Source organism: Littorina saxatilis, linkage group LG12, assembly GCF_037325665.1.
Source record: "Littorina saxatilis isolate snail1 linkage group LG12, US_GU_Lsax_2.0, whole genome shotgun sequence".
Classification (NCBI taxonomy): domain Eukaryota; kingdom Metazoa; phylum Mollusca; class Gastropoda; order Littorinimorpha; family Littorinidae; genus Littorina; species Littorina saxatilis.
Window position 1 is genome coordinate 3,926,529 of NC_090256.1, and position 26,624 is coordinate 3,953,152.

Here is a 26,624-nt window from a genome sequence, read left to right on the forward strand (position 1 = left end):
TGTGCGCGCGTGTTTAATACCTTGAGTGATTTCCAGGGCAAACTTGAACTGATTTATACGGCCTTCATTGCTCCGTCACTGTGGTCAGTCTAGTTAGGAAAAAATGCGCACAGAACATGATAATCTCACTGTTCAGTATTGGAATAAAAAAGACTGCGACGCGTGCTTGTATATGTGTGTGTTTAGTTTACCCCAAAACGCACTGAAAAGCCAAGACTATAACCCTAGCGACTTCTCACAAAGACACATGCACGTTTTAGGTCCTCTCATTCAGTCAACACTCACACCGGTCGATGGGTCCACTAAAATTATATAGAACCAGAACAGCGTCTAATGCCTTAGTGCACTGGTACTTTTGAATTGCTGGATGGAGTTTAAACCTGTTCACCAACGGCATACATAATGATGTCTATAATTTTAGTTTTGGTTTACTTGTCTGTTGCTAGCGCCACCTTCTGGCAAATATTCAACACAGGCCTAGGCCTTTTCTTGCTGACGAATGTTGCTTGGCGTAGATTACCTACAGCTATTTCTTGTCAATGCTCCCACAGGTTTACTTAAGGTGTAGGCGTTCTGTACAATACACGTACTCTGTAATAACTTGATCTTATTGCGAAAGAGCCTGCATACTTGACGTGAGAGTCGAGAATTAGACCGCTGGGTGCCGGGTGTGTTTTTACTGACCGAGCTGGCAACAATGTAAACACACACGGACGAACTCACGCACACGCGCACGCACACACACAAACCAATGAAGTTATTATGAGCACCGTTTTATTTGTTCCCTTCATAAAAATGGTCAAAATCCAGTAGTAAAACATTTCTTCATTGTCAGTATGACTATTGCTGGACAGAAAAGATCCAATTTTAGAACACAAGGGCACTGTTTCACACAAGTTACATTCTGAAATTCAGTCATTAGTCAGGCTGGACAGTAGAATTGTTTGGTCAGTGATGATATAGTGTGTCTCTATCGTTAAAGGCACACCAAACGGAGAGAGAGAGAGAGAGAGAGAGAGAGAGAGAGAGAGAGAGAGAGAGAGAGAGAGAGAGAGAGAGAGAGAGGGCGAGAAAGAGAGAGGTGGGGGGGGGGGGAGTGAGTGAGGGCGAGGGGGAAGAGAAGGTGAATGAGAGAGGGAGAGGGTGAGAGAGAGAGAGGAGGGAGAGAGAGGAGGGAGAGAGAGAGAGGGAGAGAGAGAGGGGTAGAGAGGGAGGGGAGAGAGAGAGGGGGGAGAGAAAGAGAGAGAGGTGGTACACAGAAAAATCATATCAGCAAAACAGTACAGAATAGAGGCAGAATGTGCTGGAATGTGCTCCCTGAAATAACATACATGTGTAAGCACATCATATTAAGAACACCGTCTGGTGTCTGTAGTCAGTTAATCAGCAGGAAAGAAAAGCATAATGGACAAAGAACTGTACATCTTGATGCATTACATGTGTCTTCAGAGCACACAAATCAAACATGACTTGCAACTTTTGGTTCATTCAACAGACCAAGTGACATGTCAAACTGAAAGCTAGCCAAGTCTTCCTTATTTCCTTCCTGTCTCTCAGTTTTCTTGGTTTGCATTGCCAGAGAACTCTAAGCAATGTAATTCAATCAACAGTATACTGGCATTTGTTTGTATTTGAAATTTAAAACATCAATTGAAATCAACAGTATTTGACTACACTGCCTTCGAAGGCAAGGTCTGGCAGTGTACTAAAAGCAAGGAGGAAGAGATACAAAGTCCAAAACACATTTTAAAAATTGACATACTTTCATGCATATTTAAAATGCAAAAACTACAACGTCAACAACAAAAATTGTGAGTACACCATTCATCCAAGTTCCATCAAAATATCTATTACACACAAGCTAGTATCATGAATGCTTCACTTTCGCGTTTCCATGTGATTGTGTCAGCATGTGATGCGATGCCAATTTTATTGTGGTTATAAACTTAGTTTCTTTTGATTTTCTTTAAAAAAAATCCTTATCAGTACTGAGTAGTTCTTCTTGTAAGCACTACTCTTTCGTTTAGATAAGGTTCCCTATGCCAAAACCAGCATCCACAATGTGACTTCTCGATAAACGTTTCTCAATGGAATGCTGCTTATTTTGTAGTAATTACGATGATGTCCGAAGACTAACTATACACACATTACCGAATGATCATCAAAATGTACAATGTTTATTGTTTGGTCTGCCAAACCTACGTTTTACCGAAAACATTAAAATATTCGAAAAGGTACATAGTTTTATAAGGTTAAGTGATAGATTTTGATTACCCTGTGGTCACCATGTCAATGATCCAGTATTTGATTATTGGCAGGTCATGCTGTTTTACGTTTTTACTGAAGGTCAAGTTTTGAGTGAATCTTTTTATTAAAGTTTTTTTGTGTGTATTCACATGACTAACCTCAGCTTAATTAGTTTGTACGACATTGTAAATGAAATTTTTGCTGCTGCAGAAGCATTGATCTAGCAAGTCTGTGAAAGTCTCTCATCGTCTCTCTAACCCCCCCCCCCCCCCGGAATCTCCCCGATATTGCAGTCCTTCCCGTCCTGTCACATCCTCTAATTCTTTTGCTGCATTTTTTCCTCTTTTTTGTGTGTGTGTGTAAAAATTGTATCTTGTCTGTCTTGCGTTCTCATAAGGGTATAAGTGATTCTATGACCTTGACATAACGTGAAATAACAATTCCTATCTAGATGTACATATTTATAACCACACTTAATATAAGCTTAGCTTGTTGTGTGGCCACAAATGTTTATATCGTATATACATGCCACCCTGATAAAATCTTGTTTAAAAAAAAAAAAGAATGCTGCTTCCTGAGTAAATGAAAGGTCACAACATGTGAAGAAAACGACAGATGCACAACATAATTCAGTTTCCAATCAAGCAAAATCATTTTTGAGTATCTGGATTGCCATCTTGTTGAAATTTGCCATCTTATTATTGTAAGTGTCCACAGGGGTACCTGTGATGTGAGGCCTCTGCCATGGGAGGACACCTTCTCTTGTCCCGTTGTTATCATAACAATACATTGAAAACCTGTCAGGCCAACCACAATGTAGGGCAACTGCAAGCTGTTCCCAAGGTTGTCCTTTCATTGCGGGTAGCTTTGTACAATGCATTCATCTTGGTATGTCCGTTTTTAAAAAATGATGTCTCTGCACATTCACTGCATCCCAAGCAGAGAAATTTACAGGTGCGTATAATGCAATAAAATAGGAGGCTGTTTTGGTCTTCTCAGGACACGTTGACGTTGTTGCGAAGCGGTAGCTTGGTGGCGGGTTTGGATTTGACCGGTGTCGTTCCCCCCGACTTGGGGTTGGGAGTGGTGCCCTTTTTGGGAGTGCGGGGAGCCTTTGTTTTGCGGACCGAGTTGGTGTTAGGCGGTCTCATGACTTTGGGCTTGTTCTCCTTCCATGTCTCCACATCTGAGGCCAGCGATGCCACACTTTGCTGTAGGAGGAGAACACAAGACACGTGAGTAAAACAAGAGGCGAAGCCTTCAAGGCTCACGTAAGAAATAGACAAACAGTAACACAAACTCAATCACTCCGTCACACATACACACCCACACACACAGTAAGCTTAGGTGACACTGTGCAAGAAAGAGAGACACTAGATCTAGATCTGTCTGTCTGCATGTAGCCTACTTACAGGGACACGACTGCCAAATAGTCTCGGCCCGCTCAAAATAACAATGACCGAGACCACACACACCACGCGAGAGAGAAAGACTACAGGGAGGCATGCCGTCATGATGCATTAATTGACGTCAAACACTTTTGACCGTGACGTAATCTTATGCGAGCTTTATCCATAGTCTTGGATAACCACTCACACATAGACTCGGAAATGTTAAAGTTTCTACCACAGACATACACACACACGCACACACGCACAAACGCACGCACAGACAGACAAAGTTACGATCGCATAGGCTACACTTACGTGAGCCAATGACAGACACAAATGTTACAACTTTTTGTAAGGGATGTGGAATCAACTTTAGCAACACAAATGATACTGCTTTAACAATTTCTATATCTAATGATCTACTTTAGCAACACAAATGATACTGCTTTAACAATTTCTATATCTAATGATCCACTTTAGCAACACAAATGATACTGCTTTAACAATTTCTATATCTAATGATCCACTTTAGCAACACAATTGATACTGCTTTAACAATTTCTATATCTAATGATCCACTTTAGCAACACAAATGATACTGCTTTAACAATTTCTATATCTAATGATCTACTTTAGCAACACAAATGATACTGCTTTAACAATTTCTATATCTAATGATCTACTTTAGCAACACAAATGATACTGCTTTAACAATTTCTATATCTAATGATCCACTTTAGCAACACAATTGATACTGCTTTAACAATTTCTATATCTAATGATCCATTTGTATTCCTCTGTAGTTAACGATCTGGCAAATCCCCAGGGGCCAGGCAATGAAGTAAGGTATGGTACAGTGTGCGCAAAAAATTTCCTGACATATATTTCTGTTGTTATCATTGAGAAATTGACGATGAAAGACAAGGGTCTGGGTATTTATGTGCAACACAGATGAAGTTTTTAATATGATTTATATATAGTATTGAAGGGAAAGGATTCAAACATAATTATAATATAAAGATTAAAAGCCACTTTCATGAGTAATTCAGTGAACACTAAAAGTGAAAGATACAAAGAAAACTTTCAGTGCAATCAAAGAAATGTGTGTTAGATAACATCTCAGTACAAGTGTTACATCATGTGCATGAGCCAGCAAAATGAAGTGATGACAAACAAAAGAGAGCTCACAATCACATGATGGGGGAAATATCTGTTTTCATTCAGGAAATGATTATGTTTACCAGATAGTCGCTTTCATACTTTCAAGCTAATCCAACTCCCTTTGCTCAAAACAAATCAGACAAAAAAGCCGAAGACTTTCACAAGAGTCTTAATATTCTGAACATAACATCAAAGTTGAGGAGTTGAAAACAGTAACTGAATAAATTCGGAACATACAATGTACAAAAACACAAAAATGTTTTTGTCATCATAGATCACTGTTCCTCAAAATTACCTCCCTTTTCAGCTAACACACACACACACACACACACACACACACACACACACACACACACACACACACACACACACACACACACACACACACACACATTTAAAGTTGGGTCAGGAAAACGTCCATCAACCATTGTGAGGTCATTTTGAAAATAGAAGACATCAATATACTAGTATTACTACGCTTTCAAGGGGAATGTGGGTGATATAAAACCGCACAAAACCACATTGTTTCACACTGTCAAGACTGTCAGCTTATTTACCTTGCTGCGCCCACTAACGGAAGAGACACCCGAAGTAGCAGAGGCGACAGAACACTCACTGCCGGCATCACTCACATTGCCATCATCCACATCAGGCCCCGTCTGAGAGCAAAACCGGGTAAAATAACAACCTCTACAATTGTAGTTCTTGTTTACACTAGACGATGTTCGGGAATAACTCTGCTTTGTATGCGTTGTGAAAGAGGGGACACTCTTGGAAAATATGAGGCAAGCTTACTTTCGTGACATTAAAGGCCAATCACTAGCGAGGGGTGGGTCTCCACACACCCTCTGCACGTGGTCCGTGCCCACTATTCATTGGCCTATAATCTTGCCTCGTGTTTTCCAAGAGTATTCGCTCTTTTACAACACATACAAACCCGGCAGTTATTTCCACAACTCGTCTATTCAAGGTAATGATGATGAGCTTGCTATTGTAACTGATCTCATCAGTCTGGAAGCACAGTAGCACGCACACACTCCTTATGTGGTCTTATATGTGTGTGTGAATGAGTGTATGTGCGCCTTGAGTCGCCTGTTGGTGAGATATGTGCGCGTTATAAATATTCGTATTATTATTATTATATGTTATCTCACACACACATGCACACTCACCTTCTTCCTCTCCTCGGATTTTGTTTTCAAAATTACTGTATTAGTAAAGTTCAACTCAGGTTAAAAAATTTGATCAGAGTTAGCAAATTATCTGAAATATCATTTTCTGACAATCTGACAAGAGTGGATGAAGCTAGATTAATCAAAAACTGGATTATAATATCAAAGGATGAATAACAACAAAAAAGCTTAGTCAAACACAGGGTTAGGCTATTGAACCACCAAAAGGTAGATGTAAAAATCAAATGTATTCTATAGAGATGCTTTATCTAAGTATGCATGTAATGACGTATTATAAAGAGTTGGTGTAAACAGGATCAACCTGAGTTGTACATCTTTAACTTTAATTCCGATCATTCCTTACTTCCCTAACCGATGCATGAATGTTAGTGCATGTTATGTATGGTATCTACTAAACTGGGCTGACCAAACTGAAGTAGGTTTTTTTTTAAAAAGAGGACACAACTTTGAGGTCTAATAATCTAAACCATAGACCATTTATCCTAGACCGCCAACTAGCTATCTCTCCGCTCTTTCTCTCTATTACGAGGTAGCGGTCTCTCGCATTTAGGAACCTACGCTTACATGGCCTTTCAGAAATCAGGGGGATGTCATATCCGGTGTCGATTGTAAACATGGACGAAGGTGCCGAGGTAAGTTCTGAAAATGCTAAAATAACCTCAGCTAAAGTGCATATGGAACATGTTTTTCGATGAGTTTTGTTAAGTTTAGAAAAATCCAGTTCATTGTCACCTCCCATTGTCACAAATAACTGGAGCGTGCTTTCTTTTCACTGTCTTCAAATCGCTGGCCTTTCAAACCGGACGCTAAGCGCCCCTGAAAGTCGAGCGTCGTAACCTCGAAGAGTCACGTGACGAGTTGGCGGTCCAGGCTATTTGGTCTATGTCTAAACCTATCCTCAACAATCAAAGTACAACACAAATCACACCAAAAAGACCAGAGCTGCAAATGTGACCCTCCACCACGAAATGAGTCGCATGTCACCTCGCGCGGTTCTGCACTAGGCTTAATATAAGTCCGGGGAGTGTCTGGTAACAGTGTGAGGGTCACCTTAGTCACATGCTTATAACTCAAAAAGTTTTCGCTCTTTTCTGAAACGGTCTTCACCACTGGATAGAGCATAACAAACTCTGTAGGAAAATGTAAAAATATGAAAATCATGCAAAGGTGACATGCGACTCATTCCGTGGTGGAGGGTCACATATGGTCTACTCAAACGGAACCTCCCTCTACACCCTTCATGAAAACCACTTCAAACTGTTACAAAAGAGAAAGAAAAATCAGTTGACAATGTTAAATAAAACAACTGACATACCTGCATTGAAGAATTTGTGGAACCTGGGTTTGACATTTGACCATTACTGGAGGAGTACAGAGAATCAGCAATCTCAATGCCTTCCTCCTCCTCTGTGGGGTCCGTGGGGTCGAGAGGGGTCAGACGAAGGGGGAAGGGGTCGGGTCCAGGGGCGTAGCCGTCTTCAAATTGGCTACGGAGCTCCTTGTGCTCTTTGGTCTTGGTCAGTGCGCGAGGGTATGAGAACTCTCGCCTCTGTGGTGTTTGACCTGTTCAAAGAAATGTTCAGATTTTGTTTTGAAAATCAGTCACTCTTAAACAGGGATGCTGCCACAAATGCATACCTATAGGACAAATGTCCTGAGCTCTTCGGCATCAATAGGACATTTGACTGCTTTCAGACATTTTAATAGGACACTATAATTTTGTGCAAAACACAAAATCATGTGCACACACACATATCAGTATATGCTCCAACATTGTGTGCGTATATTGTTTTATTACTTTTGTTTTAAACAGGAAACACACACAAAAAAGAAACACAAACTAAAAAGTAACCAAAACGTCAGCACTCTTACTTTGATTGGCACACACTGCATGATTTCCTGACAGAGCTTTTTCTTGGCAGATTCGACAAAATAGTTTGCCTATGGTGTCTTTGCAGTCAAATTCTAACCAACTAGCACTAAACAGGGCCCGTCAGCCATGAATAGTTAACCTTATTAAAATACCGTTTGCCTGAGTGTGAATTTTCTGCTGTACCGACACCATCTACAGTGACGAAACTTTACTTTCCGTGATTCTGGAGGTTTCATCGGCGACATTAACATTCCATGGCACTAGCATTTTCCAGAATGATGCTAGCCGTGTTTTCCCATGTTCTTGGCCCTAATGTAGCACACGATGCCGCTGACACGCCAAACGTGTTCAGCTTTTGCTGTTCTTTGGCAGGCTTTAGTTTTTTTCGTCGGCATAATTCAGTGCCGTGCGCTTCATCTCTAACCGAAAGCAAATTAAACCAGACGCGAGCCTTGGTCAGTTGGAGTTGTCTCCCGTACTCCGAACTTTAGTGTGCTGTAGACGGGTATATCCCATGACCTCCCTTCTTTGTCTCTGTAAATGTACTTTAGGTATATTTCTTGTATTTCCATTGTTCTCTTGTTACATCTATGATGTAACTATTGCACTCTTATAACACATAAAATAGAGGATAAATAAGGGTGCACGAAATACATCATAGCTGGCTCTACTTTCTGTCGTCCTTGACATTCCAAAATGCACATGTACCTATAGACCGGATGTGCAAGGGGTACCCACGCTTTTGAGAACTTGCACGAGAGTCGTTCAGTGTTATAGCTGAGTTTTAGTCTCGACTTGCCGAGACTATCATCGTAGCGTCATAGATTTCATGACGTCTGTTGTCCATCGCGTCATATTAAGGGGACGTAATCTAATATGTTTCCTTCTATTCGCTGTTCTATTTCTTTCTTGTGATCAACATGACAAGCCGTATGTGCATCTGCGTATGTGTTTGAGTGTGTGTGCTCGTGCTCTCAACTAAAACGAAAGTCAAACTAGCAATCGTTAAAAACCCAGTCCGTCCGACCAGCACTGCTATGTTCAGACTATGCTCATGTGAAGTTACAGCGTGCCCGGTACACACGCCCTTATCGGTACATCATCGACTATGAGTGTTCTCTGGACAAGCTGTTTAATGCATTTTGTGAGTATTTCTAGCTCTTCTGCGGTGCAGTAGGCCCTATAGACGATGAAGGTGTCCAAGATCTCAGAAGATGCGTGTGTAACCACTAGGTATTCAGTCAAATCCGTGTAAGAGGCTTTCAACTGACGGGGACAACCAAGCCACCATTATGCACCGACTTGACATAGACAGACGTGCCTTTGGAATAAGGTATGTGCAGAAGTGCCTCATCTGAACAGACAACTAACGCTTGATGTTTTCGTCACACTTTGATATTCATCCGCTGGGTCTTGACTGAAATACAAGCCATATATAAAAAAACACTCGTGGTGTAACCTCTATGTACGCAAACGACTCATACCCCCAAACAGTTAGGAAAACGCAAGATCTGCACTCAGTTGAAAACGATAGGACATCTGACCGCCATGCGGCTATGTGAATCGGACATTTGAGCCTTTTAATCGGTCTATGTCCGATGTCCAACGCCTAACGACATCCCTGTTAGAATAGTGCATTCTACTTCACTTGCAGCATCTAATGAGCATGTCTTATAAATCTCATCAGAAAAAGGCTAACTCAGTCATGACTGACAGTTTGTTTGATGATCACAACATCTACAGCAACAAGAGAGACTGGGTTTAAATGAGTTTCTTCTGTCCTATTTTGTATGATTATCATTTAAATTCAAGCTGTCCCTTTTCCCCCCCATGAGCAGCAAATTCAGGGCAGAAAGCATGCACACAGGAACCCCCACACATAGAAAGTATGCAGGGGTCTTGCTGACTTGAGTAATTTGTAGGTTGATGCAAAACAAAACCTATTTTGCACAGCTATATGGCTAAAATGTGTATGGATGTGAAAAATGCAAAATTTTGCAATGAGCATGATCCCTTAAATCAAATCTGCCCTCAGCGGTAGCAAACTACTCCACATAGATGTTTCATGCGAGTGCCCTGTAAAAAACAAACGACACCCAAACTTATGACAAATTTCCACCCATCTTTACCTGTGGGCACATCCTCCTTCAGCTCCTGTTTGAGGAAGATGTCCAATTCATCGCCTCGATCGTCCACACCGGCTGTGAGGGACTGTGAAAACGCCGTCGTTTGTTTCAGACTGTCTTCTGTAAGCTGGCGCTGATGTTGGTTTTCTGCCTGGGTCTGTGAGTGGCTCTCCGCCACACTGGCTTTCAGGCCTGCTAGGGATTCAGCGCTCTCTGATGACAATTTCTGGAATACAGACATCATGTATGTGAGCATGGCTGCATGAAGTGAGTTGCGCGAGCACTGGACTTGTGATCCTTGGGTTGTGAGTTGGAATCTAGGCTGGGATGGACACGGGTCAACTTTATGTGCAGACCCAGAGACGGTATCTCTGTACCTCTCCCGTGGCCTGTAAAACTCAAAGATCTTGATCATTCTGCCATCAGTGCAGGTAGCTGATTACATCTTAACACTCGCCCACCTGGGTAGCGTCACTCTTGTTGCTGCTAGCTTTCCACTGGGAGGACAAGACCTGCTTTAATAAGGTAATAAAGTAATGAAAATGAACACGAAAAAAGACATTTGTTTTACCTGAGTGGCACTCTGGAGGCTGTCCTGCTGAGTCTGCAAAGATTTGCAGTGGCTGTCCACTTGTTGTGAGATGCTGCTGACATGCTGGCCCCACACCTGCAACACAAGACAAGCAAATAGACATGAAAGATTTGCAGTGGCTGTCCACTTGTTGTGAGATGCTGCTGACATGCTGGCCCCACACCTGCAACACAAGACAAGCAAATAGACATGAAAGAAAAAAGCAAAGCAATAAATAAAAGAAAAGATTTTCACTACAGTATAGCTTAAAACAACGGGGAATAATTAGGGGTTGCTTACAAATCCAGTAATACAATTGGAATTGGAATCCAAAAAATAAGACTGATCACTTTGATATCATTTACCAGCCGCCAAGTAATCAACAAAAAGGGCTCCTAACCTCCTGCTGATTTTACAAGAACCTTATTTGGTGTCACAACTGGTGGCTACAAGTCTCGGAAAGTGAGACATTTTACAAGAACCTTATTTGGTGTCACAACTGGTGGCTACAAGTCTCGGAAAGTGAGACATTTTACAAGAACCTTATTTGGTGTCACAACTGGTGGCTACAAGTCTCGGAAAGTGAGACATTTTACAAGAACCTTATTTGGTGTCACAACTGGTGGCTACAAGTCTCGGAAAGTGAGACATTTTACAAGAACCTTATTTGGTGTCACAACTGGTGGCTACAAGTCTCGGAAAGTGAGACATTTTACAAGAACCTTATTTGGTGTCACAACTGGTGGCTACAAGTCTCGGAAAGTGAGACATTTTACAAGAACCTTATTTGGTGTCACAACTGGTGGCTACAAGTCTCGGAAAGTGAGACATTTTACAAGAACCTTATTTGGTGTCACAACTGGTGGCTACAAGTCTCGGAAAGTGAGACATTTTTCTACCCGTAAGTTACAATGTACCACAAATCTGGGAAGTACAGATACATGTGTGACTGTGAAAGGTAAACCTGGACAGTCAATTTGAAAGTGGGCAACACCTAAACATGCACCAGCTTTACATATGTGAACAGCTCAGATCATGGGTCAATAAAGTGTTACACAGATGGTCAAAATTAAAGTACAAGATATTGCACTGGAAGTGGAACTACACTGTTGCTTAGTGTCTGTATGAAGCTACAAGGTGAAAATAGAAAAAGAAAAACACGATTCTTGACTTTGATGGGCTTTTTCTGCTCGTAAGCACACATTCTTCTACTCATCACAGCATGCCCCATTATTGAGTTTAAAACACCAATTAAATTTGTTTTGAATAAAACTCACAATTTTACAATAAGAATTTAGAGACCTGAATCAATTAGGTATATCCTACTTAGTTTGACTTTTGCAAAACTAAGTAATTACACATTTAATTGAATCAGTCAAACAGACGGAGACATAGAGAGACAGACAGAGGGCAAACAGAAATCTGAGAAAGAAACCCCTTTAAAAATGTTACCATGTTTGAAATGAAACATCGCAAGGTGAAGCCTAATTCATCACCTTTCAGTATGACGTCATGAGCGTGTTCCACACTTGAAATGATGTGTTTTTATCATGTTGTCAGCTGCACGGAGCTTGGAAGTATAATTTCCATTCAACGATCCGAGTTTGTTAAGTTTTAGCCTATTTTCAACGTCAAACACCATGAAACTATATATATTTGGAATCAGAAAATGGTAAGGAATAGATAGAAGTTGTTTTTAAGTGTCTTTTTTCATAAATAAAGATAGTGGTTATTTATCGGTTTTCTTCATTTTTAAGCATAATTATCAATACAAAACAACAAAACTATATAGTTTTAGATACAGGACGCAATAGGGAATACACCAATATAAATTTTTTGTTTCAAATATTAGTTTTTAAAAATGTGAAAAAATGACATATTTCGAACAAACATTTCAATAACAAAACTTTAAGTGACCAAACTGAAATGCAATCCTATAATCCGGCCTAGATCTGAGATTGTGTGATAAGAAATTCGATCAAATTGATGAAAAACTGTAACTGTGAAAGTGCTGCCTCGACCTTTTGGCAAACGGTAAAATATGACGTCATCAAACTGTCCTATCAATAAACGGAAAAACCTTCTATGAGAAAATCCAGTCAAAAATATCCATATCAAATTTCATAAAGATCCACTCCGTAGTTTTTGAGATATGATCTGCAGTGTGAAAAAACGCCCATAACGCCCAAAACGCAAACTCATTTGTCATGATTTGGTCGTGTTCTGCTGATACTATAATGTTTTTCTTTCCTAAAACACACTATAATAGTAGCCTTTCCCAATGTCTATGCTAAAACTGACTTGTCTGTGTTGTCAATGATTTTGCTACAGTGTGAGAACACAATCTCACGCCCATAACGCTGTGACACGAAAACTCATTTGGTCGTGTTCTGCCGATACTGTAATGTTTTTCTTTCTTAAAACACACTATAATAGTAGCCCTTCTCAAATGCAATGCTAAAAATGACTGGTCTGTGTTGTCAATGATTTTCTGCGAGAATGCGATCTATCTGTTTGTCGCAAAGACCGTGTGACACGAAAGTTATGAGCGGAAGACAAATCTGCTGAGTGCAATTACGTTTCAGAAGATAGTTGGTTAAAACAGTTTATCACTCAGACACGCAAAGGAACACTATAACTTTATTATTCAGGCCATATTTGCTTTCCTTTGTCATGTATGAAAGTACTGGCCTTGGTTGAAGAAAGTGACCTGTCGCTGTGCAACAAATTTGTCGCCATTTTCCGCCGTGTTTTGTAAATAAAACGTGTTTACTACCCACACATACAAAACGATGCTGTTGGTTCTTTTTATTTTCTTATTGTTTGATTCATGCTTAGCAGTTTAGTATGCTTTGTTTTCTTCTCAATTCAATGGATGGCTATAAAATAAGCATTTAAATGTGAAGGTGTTAAAATTACCCATGATCTGAGCTGTTCACATATATCAACAGAAAGACAACACTATGGCATACAGTATTGGTGTTAACCTGCAATTACCGGTTGAAACTAGAAAATACCGGAACAAAATTGGCTGCTGGTATGACCTACCAGTTGATTTTTAGAACTACCGGGTTTTTTCGCGCCGGTAAAACAAAAACAAAAACAAGAAGGGCAAAGCCCATACGACTCACATGCTTTACACATTTTTCCTACCAAAATACATGTGACCTTGACCCAAGGTCAAGGTCATCCAAGGTCATGCAACACAAAGCTGTTAATTCAAGACATAGGAAGTACAATGGTGCTTATTGGCTCTTTCTACCATGAGATATGGTCACTTTTAGTGGTTCACTACCTTATTTTGGTCACATTTCATAAGGGTCAAAGTGACCTTGACCTTGATCATATGTGACCAAATGTGTCTCATGATGAAAGCATAACATGTGCCCCACATAATTTTTAAGTTTGAAACAGTTATCTTCCATAGTTCAGGGTCAAGGTCACTTCAAAATATGTATACAATCCAACTTTGAAGAGCTCCTGTGACCTTGACCTTGAAGCAAGGTAAACCAAACTGGTATCAAACGATGGGGCTTACTTTGCCCTATATATCATATATAGGTGAGGTATTGAATCTCAAAAACTTCAGAGAAAATGTGAAAAATGTGAAAAATAGCTGTTTTTTAGGCAACATTTATGGCCCCTGCGACCTTGACCTTGAAGCAAGGTCAAGATGCTATGTATGTTTTTTGGGGCCTTGTCATCATACACCATCTTGCCAAATTTGGTACTGATAGACTGAATAGTGTCCAAGAAATATCCAACGTTAAAGTTTTCCGGACGGACGGCCGGACGGACGGACGGACGGACGTCCGGACGACTCGGGTGAGTACATAGACTCACTTTTGCTTCGCATGTGAGTCAACAGTACTCTGGACTCTTACTGGTTCCAATGACCAGCCTACCGGTTTTTTTCTGGACTGTTTGCATTATACAAGTTTGCGTACTGGTTTGAGAAAAAACTAGCGCCATCACTGGGATAGCGTCTAAAACCAAAACGCTCTTGTCACAAGTCAAACCACGCCCTTTTAGTAAGGGGTGCCAACAACTTTAAAGCATGGTGCAGACGCGACTTGTTTTTTGTGTGGTCTCCAGCTAAAATTAAATTGATTCGAAATTTGTTTGTCTGACTTTTTGTGTGCATGGTCTCCAGCTACAAAAGTTGATTCAAATTTGTATTTGACTTGTTCCTGTAAGGGTTGTTTTTAGCAAAGGCGAGACCAGGAGCTACACCATAAACATTTCGCAGAGAACACCAGTGGCCGAGTGAGACTTAGCAAGGGGCAGCTAATCCAGTGAGGGTGATACTTTTTGGTTCCAACCCCCCCCCCCCCTCCCCCAATCATTGTGTAAGCCTCTTTCTGTAGAAATTACCTGCTGCGAAGTCTCAAGGGCTGAATGCAGCTCGTTCTGCACCTGAGTGTTGGCTACACGGCAGTCCTCCACTGTCGACCCACACTGAAACATTTAAAAATGAATTGTGACTGTCAGTGTGCACATTTCTTAGTATCTAACATGCTGGTTCTGGTATGGTACGTCGCAGGAGCCAAGTTGACTATATATGCGACTATATATGTAAACTGCAATTCAAACATAAAGACACAATGATGCAATAATGTGGTGGAGCTTTGAAATCGGTGGAGAAATCTCGTGCGCAATGTGGTAGCTGTTTTAAAACCATATAAAATCGTACAAATATAGGTCATAAAAGAGCAAGTCTTAAAATGAAAATGGAGGTACATTTAGTGACTCTACAAAACAAATGTCAGAGAAAATAAGGCCTGACTGTTGAGGGAGTGTTATAATGGAGGGACTTAGTGACTCTACAAAACAAATGTCAGAGAATGTAAGGCTTCTTTTTAAGCCTACTGTCTATATGATACTTACCGAGACAGTACTATTCTTGCACATTATCTATTATAGGCCGAAAAAATTGGACAAAACGCTGAGTGGGTACAATTATCTCCCATAACCATGCGCCACCGTGGATCCCAAGCACTGTCCGAGTGCTTCCCCCTTACAGGATGTAGGTGGCGCGTCCTCTTTCTTTATGAGCTGCAGACCCTCAAAAAGCCCATAACATATCAAGAGGGGAGGCGGGAGGGAAACTCTAATAGTACTGTCTCGGTAAGTATCATATAGACAGTAGGCTTAAAAAGAAGCCTTACAGTCAATATAACACTTACCTCGACAGTACTATTCTTGCACAGAATACCAGAGTGGTGTGAGGGTGATATGTAGAGTATTAAACTCCTTAATCAAAATCACTTAAATCCAAGGATTAAGATACCCAGGCAATTTTCGAACAGTACTACCGTAAAAGAAAATATACCCAAGAAACATATCTTAGACTGACGTGACCATGCTGGCAACCACTGCTGTGTGGTGAACTCAATGTCAAAGTCCAGGCCACTCAAAGCTTGAATACCACTGAGTCTACGGCAAGTGGCTAAAGCGATGGGGAACAATTAGTCTTAAAAATCAGCAACTTGATACTGATGCCTGCCAGGGGTTCAAACTCATTGCTACGCAGGAGTTTGAGGACCAGAAAGACATCCCCCTTGGGAAATGAAACCCGAGGTTTAGACACCGCTGCATTGCTAATACCCGAAAGGACATTAGCGATGAGGGAGGACCTGATCAAGTGTTCAGATCTGCGACCAGTAGCGGCCGCAATCGTGGAAGCGATGGCAGATCTGTATCCAAGAAGAGTCTTAGAAGAAAGACTCTTCTTTTGATACACTTCCACCAGGAAGTTGGCCAAGTCCTGTGTTGAGGGATAAAGCGGCTTTATCCCCTTGGACAAGGCGAAGGTGGCCCAAGCTCTCCAGCGTAAGTCGTAGAGCTGATTAGTTGATCGCCTCTTAGCGTTCAAGGAAAACTCTACTGAACTCTTGTGCAATCCTAGTGCAAGCAGTTTGGAGCGCACAAGAGCCATGCGGTCAAGCACAGACTCTCTGGACGTGGATGAGGGAGGCATGATCGAGGCTGGAGCAGACCTCCCCCGTCCAGATCCAGAGGTAGAGGGTCTACGTGGGTGAGACCGCGAAGATCTGGAAACCACGGAGCTGTTGGCCAGTAAGGCGCGACCAAAATCAGTCTTGGTCGTTCCTGCAGATATTTTGCCAGCACCCTCGGAATCAGAGATGTCGGGGGATAGGCGTAAGCATCGAGGAGCCTCCACAAGAGAGTGAATGCGTCCAAGTGGAACGCATTCATGTCTCGAAAGGGGCTGACGTACCTGGGAAGCCGAGCGCTGAATCGAGTTGCGAACCGATCGATCAGAGGACGGTCCCACCTTGCCCACAGACGCTGTAGAACGTTGTGAGCGATGGTCCATTCTGTGGAGAGAACCTGATCGCTCCGACTGAGAATGTCGGCCAGGGCGTTCAGTTTCCCCGGAACGAACTGGACTGACATCCGGACCTGATTGGTCTGGCACCAGAGCAGAATCTCCTCCGCCAACAGGGAGAGGGACCGAGAATTGGTGCCCCCCTGGTGGCGAAGGTAAGCTAAGCATGTGGTGTTGTTGTCCCCGTTGAAAATCAGAGGGGCCAAGGACAGGCCGAATGGGAGGGCCCGAAACTCGAACACTGTGCCCTCCCAAACGAACCGGAGCAGATGTCGGTACCCCGGGGCCACCAGGATGTGGAAGTAAGCATCCTGGAGGTCCCAGACATGGCCCAATCGTTTGGCCGGATGGCCAACCGGACCGACGAAGGGGTTTCCATCTTGAACTTGCACCTGTGAAGGTACAAGTTCAAGGTGGAGAGGTCCAACACCGGCCTGAACCGGCCGTCCTTTTTGGGGACGGTGAACAGGCGGGAGCAGAACCCCGGAGAAGGCTGAGAAAGGGGGTAGACCGCCTTCTTCTCGACCAACGAGTTCACCTCGTCCTGAAGAGCCTGCCATCTGGCAGGGTCTCGAGGAGGGGGGAACGTCCAGGTTAGAGCGGACAATGGAGGTTGTGACGACAGCGGTAGAGAAAACCCCGACCACACCACCCTCAAGAAAAACTGGTTGGAGACCAGTCTGCCCCACATGCCGCGGGCCCGAAAAAGGGAACCGACGGACGAAAGAGGGGCAACTTGAGGGGGCGTCAACGTAGGGCCGGGACTCACTGAAAATTCTGCTGGCGGGCAGGCGCAGGCTTGCGACCACCCCCCCTGGTGGTGCTGCTTCCCCTTACCTGTCTGAGCACCATTCGTCTTGCTTGGGAACGCAACAGGCGCCTAAGAGGAGGAAGAAGGAGGCAGTGAAACTGGCTTCTTCTTCTTCTTCTGAGGCTGGGAGCTGGAGGTAACTGTAGCACTTCTCTTACTCCCCGCCGCCGTCGCCGAAGCAGCGAGGCCAACCATCAGAGAATCAGTGTTCCTCTGGCGTGTGGACTCCACCACAGAACGAACAGTGTCCGGATGAAAGAGGGAAGAAGGCTGAGGAAACGTGTTCCTCAGACTCTTCCTCATATCCGGAGGCACTATAGAAGTAGGCAGAAAATGATCACGGAACAGGGCCAATAAAGTGGACCCGTGTTCCAATGGCCAATTCTGCCGCAGACGTCACGCACGATCGCACGGCATGCAAAGCCCGATCCACTCGAACCGTGTCAAGGACCCGAGTGGAATCGGACTCTGCCCGATCGGGAGGGTCCAACAGTGTGGACAGCGTGCTCATCCATGTCAAGGCCTGTGATTGGGCCTCGACTGTGGAAGAAACGGTGGCCTCAAGATTGTGGAACGAAGCAGAGCTCAGTTCCACCTTCTTGACCGAAGGCACCTCCCCAACGAACACATCACCGTCAGCCCCACCCTAAACACTCGAAGTCTGGAAAGGGAGAGTTCGAGAGTCAAAGGGAAAAGGGAGGGACGAAACAGATTGGACACGAGGAAACAGTGGAGGTGCGCCTCCCGAAGGAAAGCATGGCACTGAACCCGCGTCCTCCCGAGGAACATAGGTCGCGTTAGCACGTGAATCTGTACTCCTCAGGCGATGTGCTGCCGCTTCCACCGTGGCACTAAGACTAGGGTGGAACGCGAATTGCCGGCGGCCGGATCGTTCATAAAACGAGCCGCCGGCAGACGCGGCGTGAGCCTCCCGCGCCCGGGCCGAAGCGGACTCAAAGGACGAGAGGGCGTCTCAGGGAAGGACGTCCTGAAACTGTTCAAACGTCCTTCTAGCTGTGCGAGGACGAGCCTCCTGCCTCTCGTCCTCAGACCCCGGGTCCAGGTCCTGTGTGTCAACACTAGACGACAGACGCTTAAGAGAGGCATCCGTGACGTCAAGACGCCGCGTGATGTCTGTCATGTACTGTTGGAAAGTACGAAGCATAGCTTCGGAAGTTCCATCAGAAACCGGCAAGGGTAGAGGATCAGTGTTAACCTCAGGGCGACCCTGATCCTCCTCCCTATCGTCCTCCGACTCACTCTCCTCTTCACTTCCCGACAACTCCTCAAAAGCAGGAGTGTAGGGAGCTTGAGGGGGAAGAGCCGAAAGCGATGAAGCAGGCTGTGAAGAAACGCCCACAGAAGCAAGAGGCCGCGAAGACCCCTGCCCCAAAGACGAAACGTCTCCAGCAGCCGAAGGGGGAGAAAAACAACAACCCTGCGACTGTTGGGTCAGCCCAGCCAACGAACCCCCGCCATTTATAGACTGAACAGGAACCCATCGGGTCTGATCAGAAAAGAAATGGTCCGGTCCGGTCGGGGGTGCCGATCCGGTCCGGTAGGGTGGTCCGGTCCGGTGCCGGACCATCCGGAGGTCCCGTTCGGCACCGAACCATCGTACCCACAGAAGTGTTCGGGTGGTTAGGTCCGGACGTGGACATACCGTACCATCCGGACCTGTGGTCCGGTTCGGTGCCAGACCATCCAGACCAACAGAGGTGGTCGGGTGGTCCGGCACCGGGCCATCCGGACCCGTAGGTCCGGACCCGTAGGTCCGGACCCGTAGGTCCGGACCCGTAGGTCCGGACCCGTAGGTCCGGTACCATCCGGAGGTCCTGTTCAGCACCGAACCATCCGTACGCACAGAAGTGTTCGGGTGGCTCGGTCCGGGCGTGGACGTACCGTACCATCCGGACCCGTAGGTCCGGTTCGGTGCCAGACCATCCGGACCAACAGAGGTGGTCGGGTGGTCCGGACCGGTCCGGTAGGGTGGTCCGGTGTTCCGGTCCGGTGTTCCGGTCCGGTCCCGTACCATCCGGAGGTCCCGTTCGGCACCGAACCATCCGTACCCACAGAAGTGTTCGGGTGGTTCGGTCCGGACGTGGACACACCGCACCATCCGGACCCGTAAGTCCGGTGGTCCGGTGCCAGACCATCCGGACCAACAGAGGTGGTCGGGTGGTCCGGTCCGGACCGGACCACCGGTCCAGCACCGGACCATCCAGACCCGTAGGTCCGGTCCGGTCCCGGACCATCCGGAGGTCCCGTTCGGCACCGAACCACCCGTACCCACAGAAGTGTTCGGGTGGCTCGGTCCGGACGTGGACATACCGTACCATCCGGACCCGTAGGTCCGGTTCGGTGCCAGACCATCCGGACCAACAGAGGTGGTCGGGTGGTCCGGACCGATCCGATAGGGTGGTCCGATGTTCCGGTCCTGTGGTCCGGTCCCGTACCATCCGGAGGTCCCGTACGGCACCGAACCATCCGTACCCACAGAAGTGTTCGGGTGGTTCGGTCCGGACGTGGACCTACCGTACCATCCGGACCCGTAGGTCCGGTGGTCCGGTATGGTCCGGTTCGGTGACAGACCATCCGGACCAACAGAGGTGGTCGGGTGGTCCGGTTCGGACCGGACCACTGGTCCGGTACCGGACCATCCGAACCCGTAGGTTCGGTCCGGTCCCGTAGCATCCGGAGGTCCCGTTCGGTACCGAACCATCCGTACCCACAGAAGTGTTCGGGTGGCTCGGTCGGACGTGGACATACCGTACCATCCGGACCCGTAGGTCCGGCATGGTCCGGTTCGGTGCCAGACCACCCGGACCAACAGAGGTGGTCGAGTGGTCCGGCCCCGACCGGACCACTGGTCCGGTACCGTACCATCCGGACCCGTAGGTCCGGTGGTCCGGTGTGTTCCGGTTCGGTGCCAGACCACCCAGACCAACAGAGGTGGTCGGGTGGTCCGGTCCCGACCGAACCACTGGTCCCGTACCGTACCATCCGGACCCGTAGGTCCGGGGGTCCGGCAAGGGCCAGAGGTACTGTCCCGTACCGGACCCTAAGGTCCGGTACGGTCCCGTACCATGGGTCCCGTCCGGACCAAACCCGGAGGTCAAGTCCAGTCGGGACCCGTGGGTCCGGTTCGATCCCGACCCGTAAGCCTGGAACGTTCCGGACCCTTGGTCCGGACCATCCGTCACCCGAACACCAGACGCTAAGGAATGGCGTGGGGTCAAGACGGTCCGGTCGGAGGTGTCGGTCTGAGCAACAGAAACAATGTTCCCGTCGCCCTGACCATTCGACAGAAGTACCACGTTCTGTCGAACACCTCCACGTCCAGTAACTAGTCGGCCGGAGCGTCTTAACAAGAGGGACAGCCACCAGTCACACGGACGTCAGAGGGAACCGTAGTAGCAGTGGTCGTAGGCACGAAGCCTGAAACCCCTGCCCCCACAGGACCGCCCTGAACGGGGTCAATTCGCATCCCAACCCCAGCGGGGAGGGAATTCAGAGACCCCGTCATCTCCTCCGATCTCCCCCCCCAGGAGGCCGAAACTACTGTCGAAACAGCAGCAGACGACCCAGCGAGGGAGTTCAGAGGAGGACCCGTGTCCCTCCTGGCTTCCACAGCGGTGGAAACCGAGGAGGGCACAGGAGAGGCACCGGAAAAGGAAGATTTTAATGCCAACTGCACCCGGTGTTCCCAGGCGGTCACCCATCCAAGTACTAACCGGGCCCGACGTTGCTTAACTTCGGTGGTCGGACGAGAACCGGTGTTTTCAACGTGGTATGGCCGTTGGCTGTCAAAACCTGAGTCTCTCCAGTAGCCCCTAGATCGGATTCACCAACCCCCAAAGAGGGTTGGGAATCGACCTGCCCCCGGATTCGAGCCAGGGAGGAGAAGGAAACCTTCCCCCCAGGCTTGAAACCGGGAGGAGCTGAAGCCTGAGACTGAGGGCCGGACAACGGCGTCGAAGGGGGGGAAGCCTGTTCCACTGAAGGAGAAGGAGAAAGAAGCTTTTTCTTTCCCCTCGACCTTCCCCGAACCTTCGACGGCGCAGCCCCGCCCGAAGTCCCAGGCTCAAGCCCAGCCTGTTTGAGCAAGCTCGCATTGAGCTTGCTCAAACAGGCTTTCTCCGCCCTCCCTCGCCGCAAACGCAAAGCGTTTGGGGAGGGAGAGTCGGAGCGCCGAAAGATCCCCTTCTCCGTGCGTAAAACATAACGCTGGGCGCCCGGAGAAGGGTTGCCCCCGGCAGACTCTGGTTCCGTAGAACCAGAGCCCAAAACAGGACGAGACATCCTACCTCGCCCTGTACGTACCCTTAAAGACCGAGAATTAACAAAATTCAAAGAAAATTTAGGTCAATACTCAAGTGAATGCGGCGAAACGAGAAGCAGACGACCGGTCACCACGAAGTAGGACGGGAGGCACGCCGAGTCCGCCACACAAAAACGGAGGCACAAGTTGAAGGAAACACAACGTAGCCTCAAGCCAGAAGTGGAATAACACACAATAATCCAACAGGTGATAGTCCACACAGAAAAGAAGCCTCTTAGTCCAAAATAATCCGGGAGCGTAGCAGAAACACAGCCGGTCTGACACGCGCGAAAAAAGAAAGAGGACGCGCCACCTACATCCTGTAAGGGGGAAGCACTCGGACAGTGCTTGGGATCCACGGTGGCGCATGGTTATGGGAGATAATTGTACCCACTCAGCGTTTTGTCCAATTTTTTCGGCCTATAATAGATAATGTGCAAGAATAGTACTGTCGAGGTAAGTGTTATATTGACAATAAGGCCTGACTGTTGAGGGAGTGTTATAATGGAGGGACTTAGAACATAGGTTCCGCTGTACAATGAAATGTAATCATTCAAAAATGAAAGAGCAGGGTGTAAAAAGCTTACCTGTTCCAAGCGAGATGTCTGTGCTGTACACTGAGCAGCGAGCATATCCTGGCGAGCCTTTGCCGATTCCTCCAAGAAGCTGTTCAGGTTGTCCATGCGACTGTTCCATGGACATAAAGACAGGCAATTAAATGATTTTATTGTGCTTCAAGGTCAAACATCTTTGCAAGGCTTGTAAAACCTGTTCAACACTATCTTTCAACAGACAGTTCTGCACAATTCAGCACCCAGTCTGCTGGGAGAGGCTTGTAAAACGTGTTCAACACTATCTTTCAGCAGACAGTTCTGCACAATTCAGCACCCAGTCTGCTGGGAGAGGCTTGTAAAACGTGTTGAACACTATCTTTCAGCAGACAGTTCTGCACAATTCAGCACCCAGTCTGCTGGGAGAGGCTTGTAAAACGTGTTCAACACTATCTTTCAGCAGACAGTTCTGCACAATTCAGCACCCAGTCTGCTGGGAGAGGCTTGTAAAACGTGTTGAACACTATCTTTCAGCAGACAGTTCTGCACAATTCAGCACCCAGTCTGCTGGGAGAGGCTTGTAAAACGTGTTCAACACTATCTTTCAGCAGACAGTTCTGCACAATTCAGCACCCAGTCTGCTGGGAGAGGCTTGTAAAACGTGTTCAACACTATCTTTCAGCAGACAGTTCTGCACAATTCAGCACCCAGTCTGCTGGGAGAGGCTTGTAAAACGTGTTCAACACTATCTTTCAGCAGACAGTTCTGCACAATTCAGCACCCAGTCTGCTGGGAGAGGCTTGTAAAACCTGTTCAACACTATCTTTCAACAGACAGTTCTGCACAATTCAGCACCCAGTCTGCTGGGAGAGAAAATCAACGAACATTCATGGTCTTTGCTCGAGTCACTGGCAGGCAATCATGAACATTAAATCATTTATACATTTCTGTACTCCAGACCAAAAGCTAGTACAGTAACTCAACATTTTGAAACAGTCTTACTTTGGCTGTGTATACAAAACAATAGGAAGTCTGTGTATGTTTAGTACATACTTGTCAAATCATCAGTTTGAAATAAAAATATATACTCACTCTTGTGCCTGGGAGCGGAGTAGGTTCTCTGAGCATTGTGAATTTTCCAGGTGAGATGCGACCTGAAAAACAAAAACAGATACTAAATGCTTCCGCTAAGCAAAGGGAGATAATAATCTTCCAGGGGCACGAAAGATAAAGGACACAGGTACATGTATCATTCACATGAAATTTCTCTTTAAAACTTGCTGTTCTATGGGTGGATCTGGAAGAAAGTCTGAAAATTGAAAGTACTTGAGACGGTTGGGGTTGGGGGATGGTAGGAGTTGCCGGTGGCATTCAGACACAGATCAAGCTGCAGAGCCTCCTCAAGCTGAAAACTGTGAATACAAATTTCAGTCTGTAGACAGAACAGGTGTTTGTATCATTGGTGTTTTCTGTCAGAAACAAGCTCCAGCAAATCGCATAAAAAAATAATTAAAAAAAATAAATCCCTGCGCTTAGAACTGTACACACGGAATAAGCGCGATATAAGCCTCATATTGATTGATTAATGCTAAATCCATCTTGCTGAGATTGAAGGATCACAACTCCAGAAAAAGTGCTCATTGTTCATTCGAAGGTCAGGTTTTACTTTACAAAAAAAGAAACACATTCAATATCTGAAATCCAAAAACAAATTTTTGTTTTGTTTGTTTGTTTGTTTGCTTAACGCCCAGCCGACCACGAAGAGCCATATCAGGGCGGTGCTGCTTTGACATTTAACGTGCGCCACACACAAGACAGAAGTCGCAGCACAGGCTTCATGTCTCACCCAGTCACATTATTCTGACACCGGACCAACCAGTCCTAGCACTAACCCCATAATGCCAGACGCCAGGCGGAGCAGCCACTAGATTGCCAATTTTAAAGTCTTAGGTATGACCCGGCCGGGGTTCGAACCCACGACCTCCCGCTCACGGGGCGGACGCCTTACCACTAGGCCACCGTGTTGCGGTCCCAAAAAGAAATAGGCTGTCAACATTCTAATAATGAAACATACCTTTCTTGGGTTTTTTTAAAAAAATGTTAATTTTTTTTTTATTCATTCATTCAATGTATGGTTTTAGTTTTCTCTCAAGGCATCACATGTCAGCAAAACTGGAGAGTGTGACTGAGGATTTTAATTGATACTGCACCCCAAAATAATAATGCTTATCAAAAGTATGATCAAAATAGAGAAACATGCCCTGTAAGGTGATGGATGTCCAATAAAAGCAGAGAAAGAAGCTACTGACCTTGGTGGTGAAGCTGCTTTCGTTCTGAGACATTTTGGAGATCAAGGCAGTCAGTTCCTGGAGCTTGCTCTCAATGTTCTGAGATGATTAGAAAGAAGGTAAAACTATATAAGTTTAAAAACAAAACAACAAACAAATACCCCCCAAAACACCCACCAACAACACCAAAACAATCATAATTCAAAATCTTGAGGAAAACAGCAGGACCTGACACCTCTCGATTATTTAAGGGCACCTGCTATTCCTCTGTGCATAAAGGCGGTCCTTAATTTAGCCTGAAGTCGACTTCGTAAAGTCTTTTTACCCAAAACTCAGTGCTAAAGCTCCGTGGGGCCAGCTTCGCGAAGTATACTTCGCCCAGTTAAGGACAGGCTTACATAAGCTAAAATATCACTTGACACCTGCAATGTAGCATTGTATTGCTAAAATATCACTTGACACCTGCAATGTAGCATTGTATTGCTAAAATATCACTTGACACCTGCAATGTAGCATTGTATTGCTAAAATATCACTTGACACCTGCAATGTAGCATTGTATTGCTAAAATATCACTTGACACCTGCAATGTAGCATTGTATTGCTAAAATATCTAATTTCCTTTGTTGGATCAATAAAATGTTATGAGTTATGAGTTATTGCTAAAATATCACTTGACACCTGCAATGTAGCATTGTATTGCTAAAATATCACTTGACACCTGCAATGTAGCATTGTATTGCTAAAATATCACTTGACACCTGCAATGTAGCATTGTATTGCTAAAATATCACTTGACACCTGCAATGTAGCATTGTATTGCTAAAATATCACTTGACACCTGCAATGTAGCATTGTATTGCTAAAATATCACTTGACACCTGCAATGTAGCATTGTATTGCTAAAATATCACTTGACACCTGCAATGTAGCATTGTATTGCTAAAATATCACTTGACACCTGCAATGTAGCATTGTATTGCTAAAATATCACTTGACACCTGCAATGTAGCATTGTATTGCTAAAATATCACTTGACACCTGCAATGTAGCATTGTATTGCTAAAATATCACTTGACACCTGCAATGTAGCATTGTATTGCTAAAATATCACTTGACACCTGCAATGTAGCATTGTATTGCTAAAATATCACTTGACACCTGCAATGTAGCATTGTATTGCTAAAATATCACTTGACACCTGCAATGTAGCATTGTATTGCGAGACAGTACCTGGCTGATGCCGTCCTGCATGACGGTGTGGTTCTGCGTGTCTTGCTGCAGGGTCTCCATCTCTTGGCTGCTCTGATCGACATGCTCCTCCACCAGGGCTGAGAACCTCACAATGCTCTCCCACAGCTGCTCCTGCTGCTCCTTCATCAGCTTCTCCTGTTCTTCTTTCTGAAAACACAAGGAACTCTTTTCATTACTGGAAGCAAGATAAACAAAAATACTTACTGTTGAGCCTCTCCTGCCACCTCTCAATTATGCCCACCTGCGCACCCAGATCCCACACAAGTGATTCCCCCCTATAAAATATGCTCCCTCTCATTTTATCTGGTGTTTTTTTCTTACCTGTCAGCGAGTGCAGCATGATATTAAAAAAATATTTGCAATAGATGTTTTAACTTGGAAATAACTGTTTTTACCTCACATCATAATACTGCACTGATTGAAAAAGTTCTGCTAAATCCAAGGGATAGTGATGGTGGCAGAGAGAGAATTTTAGAAAAAGAGAAG

At 45.2% G+C, this 26,624-nt stretch overlaps 1 protein-coding gene and 2 non-coding genes across 4 annotated transcripts in view; all 3 read right to left on the minus strand.

The window, feature by feature from the left end:
- Nucleotides 1-1,176: 1,176 nt before the first annotated feature.
- LOC138981091 (kinesin-like protein KIF11) overlaps nucleotides 1,177-26,624 on the minus strand; it is a 44,813-nt gene continuing 19,365 nt past the window's right edge. Inside the window, exons 17-27 of one of the 2 annotated variants that reach the window (XR_011460552.1) lie at nucleotides 26,118-26,285; nucleotides 24,907-24,984; nucleotides 23,690-23,751; nucleotides 22,634-22,733; nucleotides 14,937-15,020; nucleotides 10,563-10,658; nucleotides 9,995-10,217; nucleotides 7,308-7,555; nucleotides 5,357-5,458; nucleotides 2,705-3,458; nucleotides 1,177-2,189 (exon numbers count right to left, since the gene is read on the minus strand). Coding sequence is in view for 1 of the 2 variants with exons in the window: in XM_070353924.1 (XP_070210025.1) it covers nucleotides 3,243-3,458; nucleotides 5,357-5,458; nucleotides 7,308-7,555; nucleotides 9,995-10,217; nucleotides 10,563-10,658; nucleotides 14,937-15,020; nucleotides 22,634-22,733; nucleotides 23,690-23,751; nucleotides 24,907-24,984; nucleotides 26,118-26,285 (1,377 nt within the window). In the remaining variant the exon portion in view is untranslated. Of the gene's footprint in view, nucleotides 3,459-5,356; nucleotides 5,459-7,307; nucleotides 7,556-9,994; nucleotides 10,218-10,562; nucleotides 10,659-14,936; nucleotides 15,021-22,633; nucleotides 22,734-23,689; nucleotides 23,752-24,906; nucleotides 24,985-26,117; nucleotides 26,286-26,624 lie in introns of both variants that reach the window. The other variant, XM_070353924.1, reaches the window with a different exon arrangement.
- On the minus strand, nucleotides 21,411-21,529 carry LOC138983388 (5S ribosomal RNA). Its single transcript, XR_011461125.1, has one exon. It is a non-coding gene; the product is annotated as a 5S ribosomal RNA (ribosomal RNA).
- Nucleotides 24,551-24,628, minus strand: Trnat-cgu (transfer RNA threonine (anticodon CGU)). Its single transcript has one exon. It is a non-coding gene; the product is annotated as a tRNA-Thr (tRNA).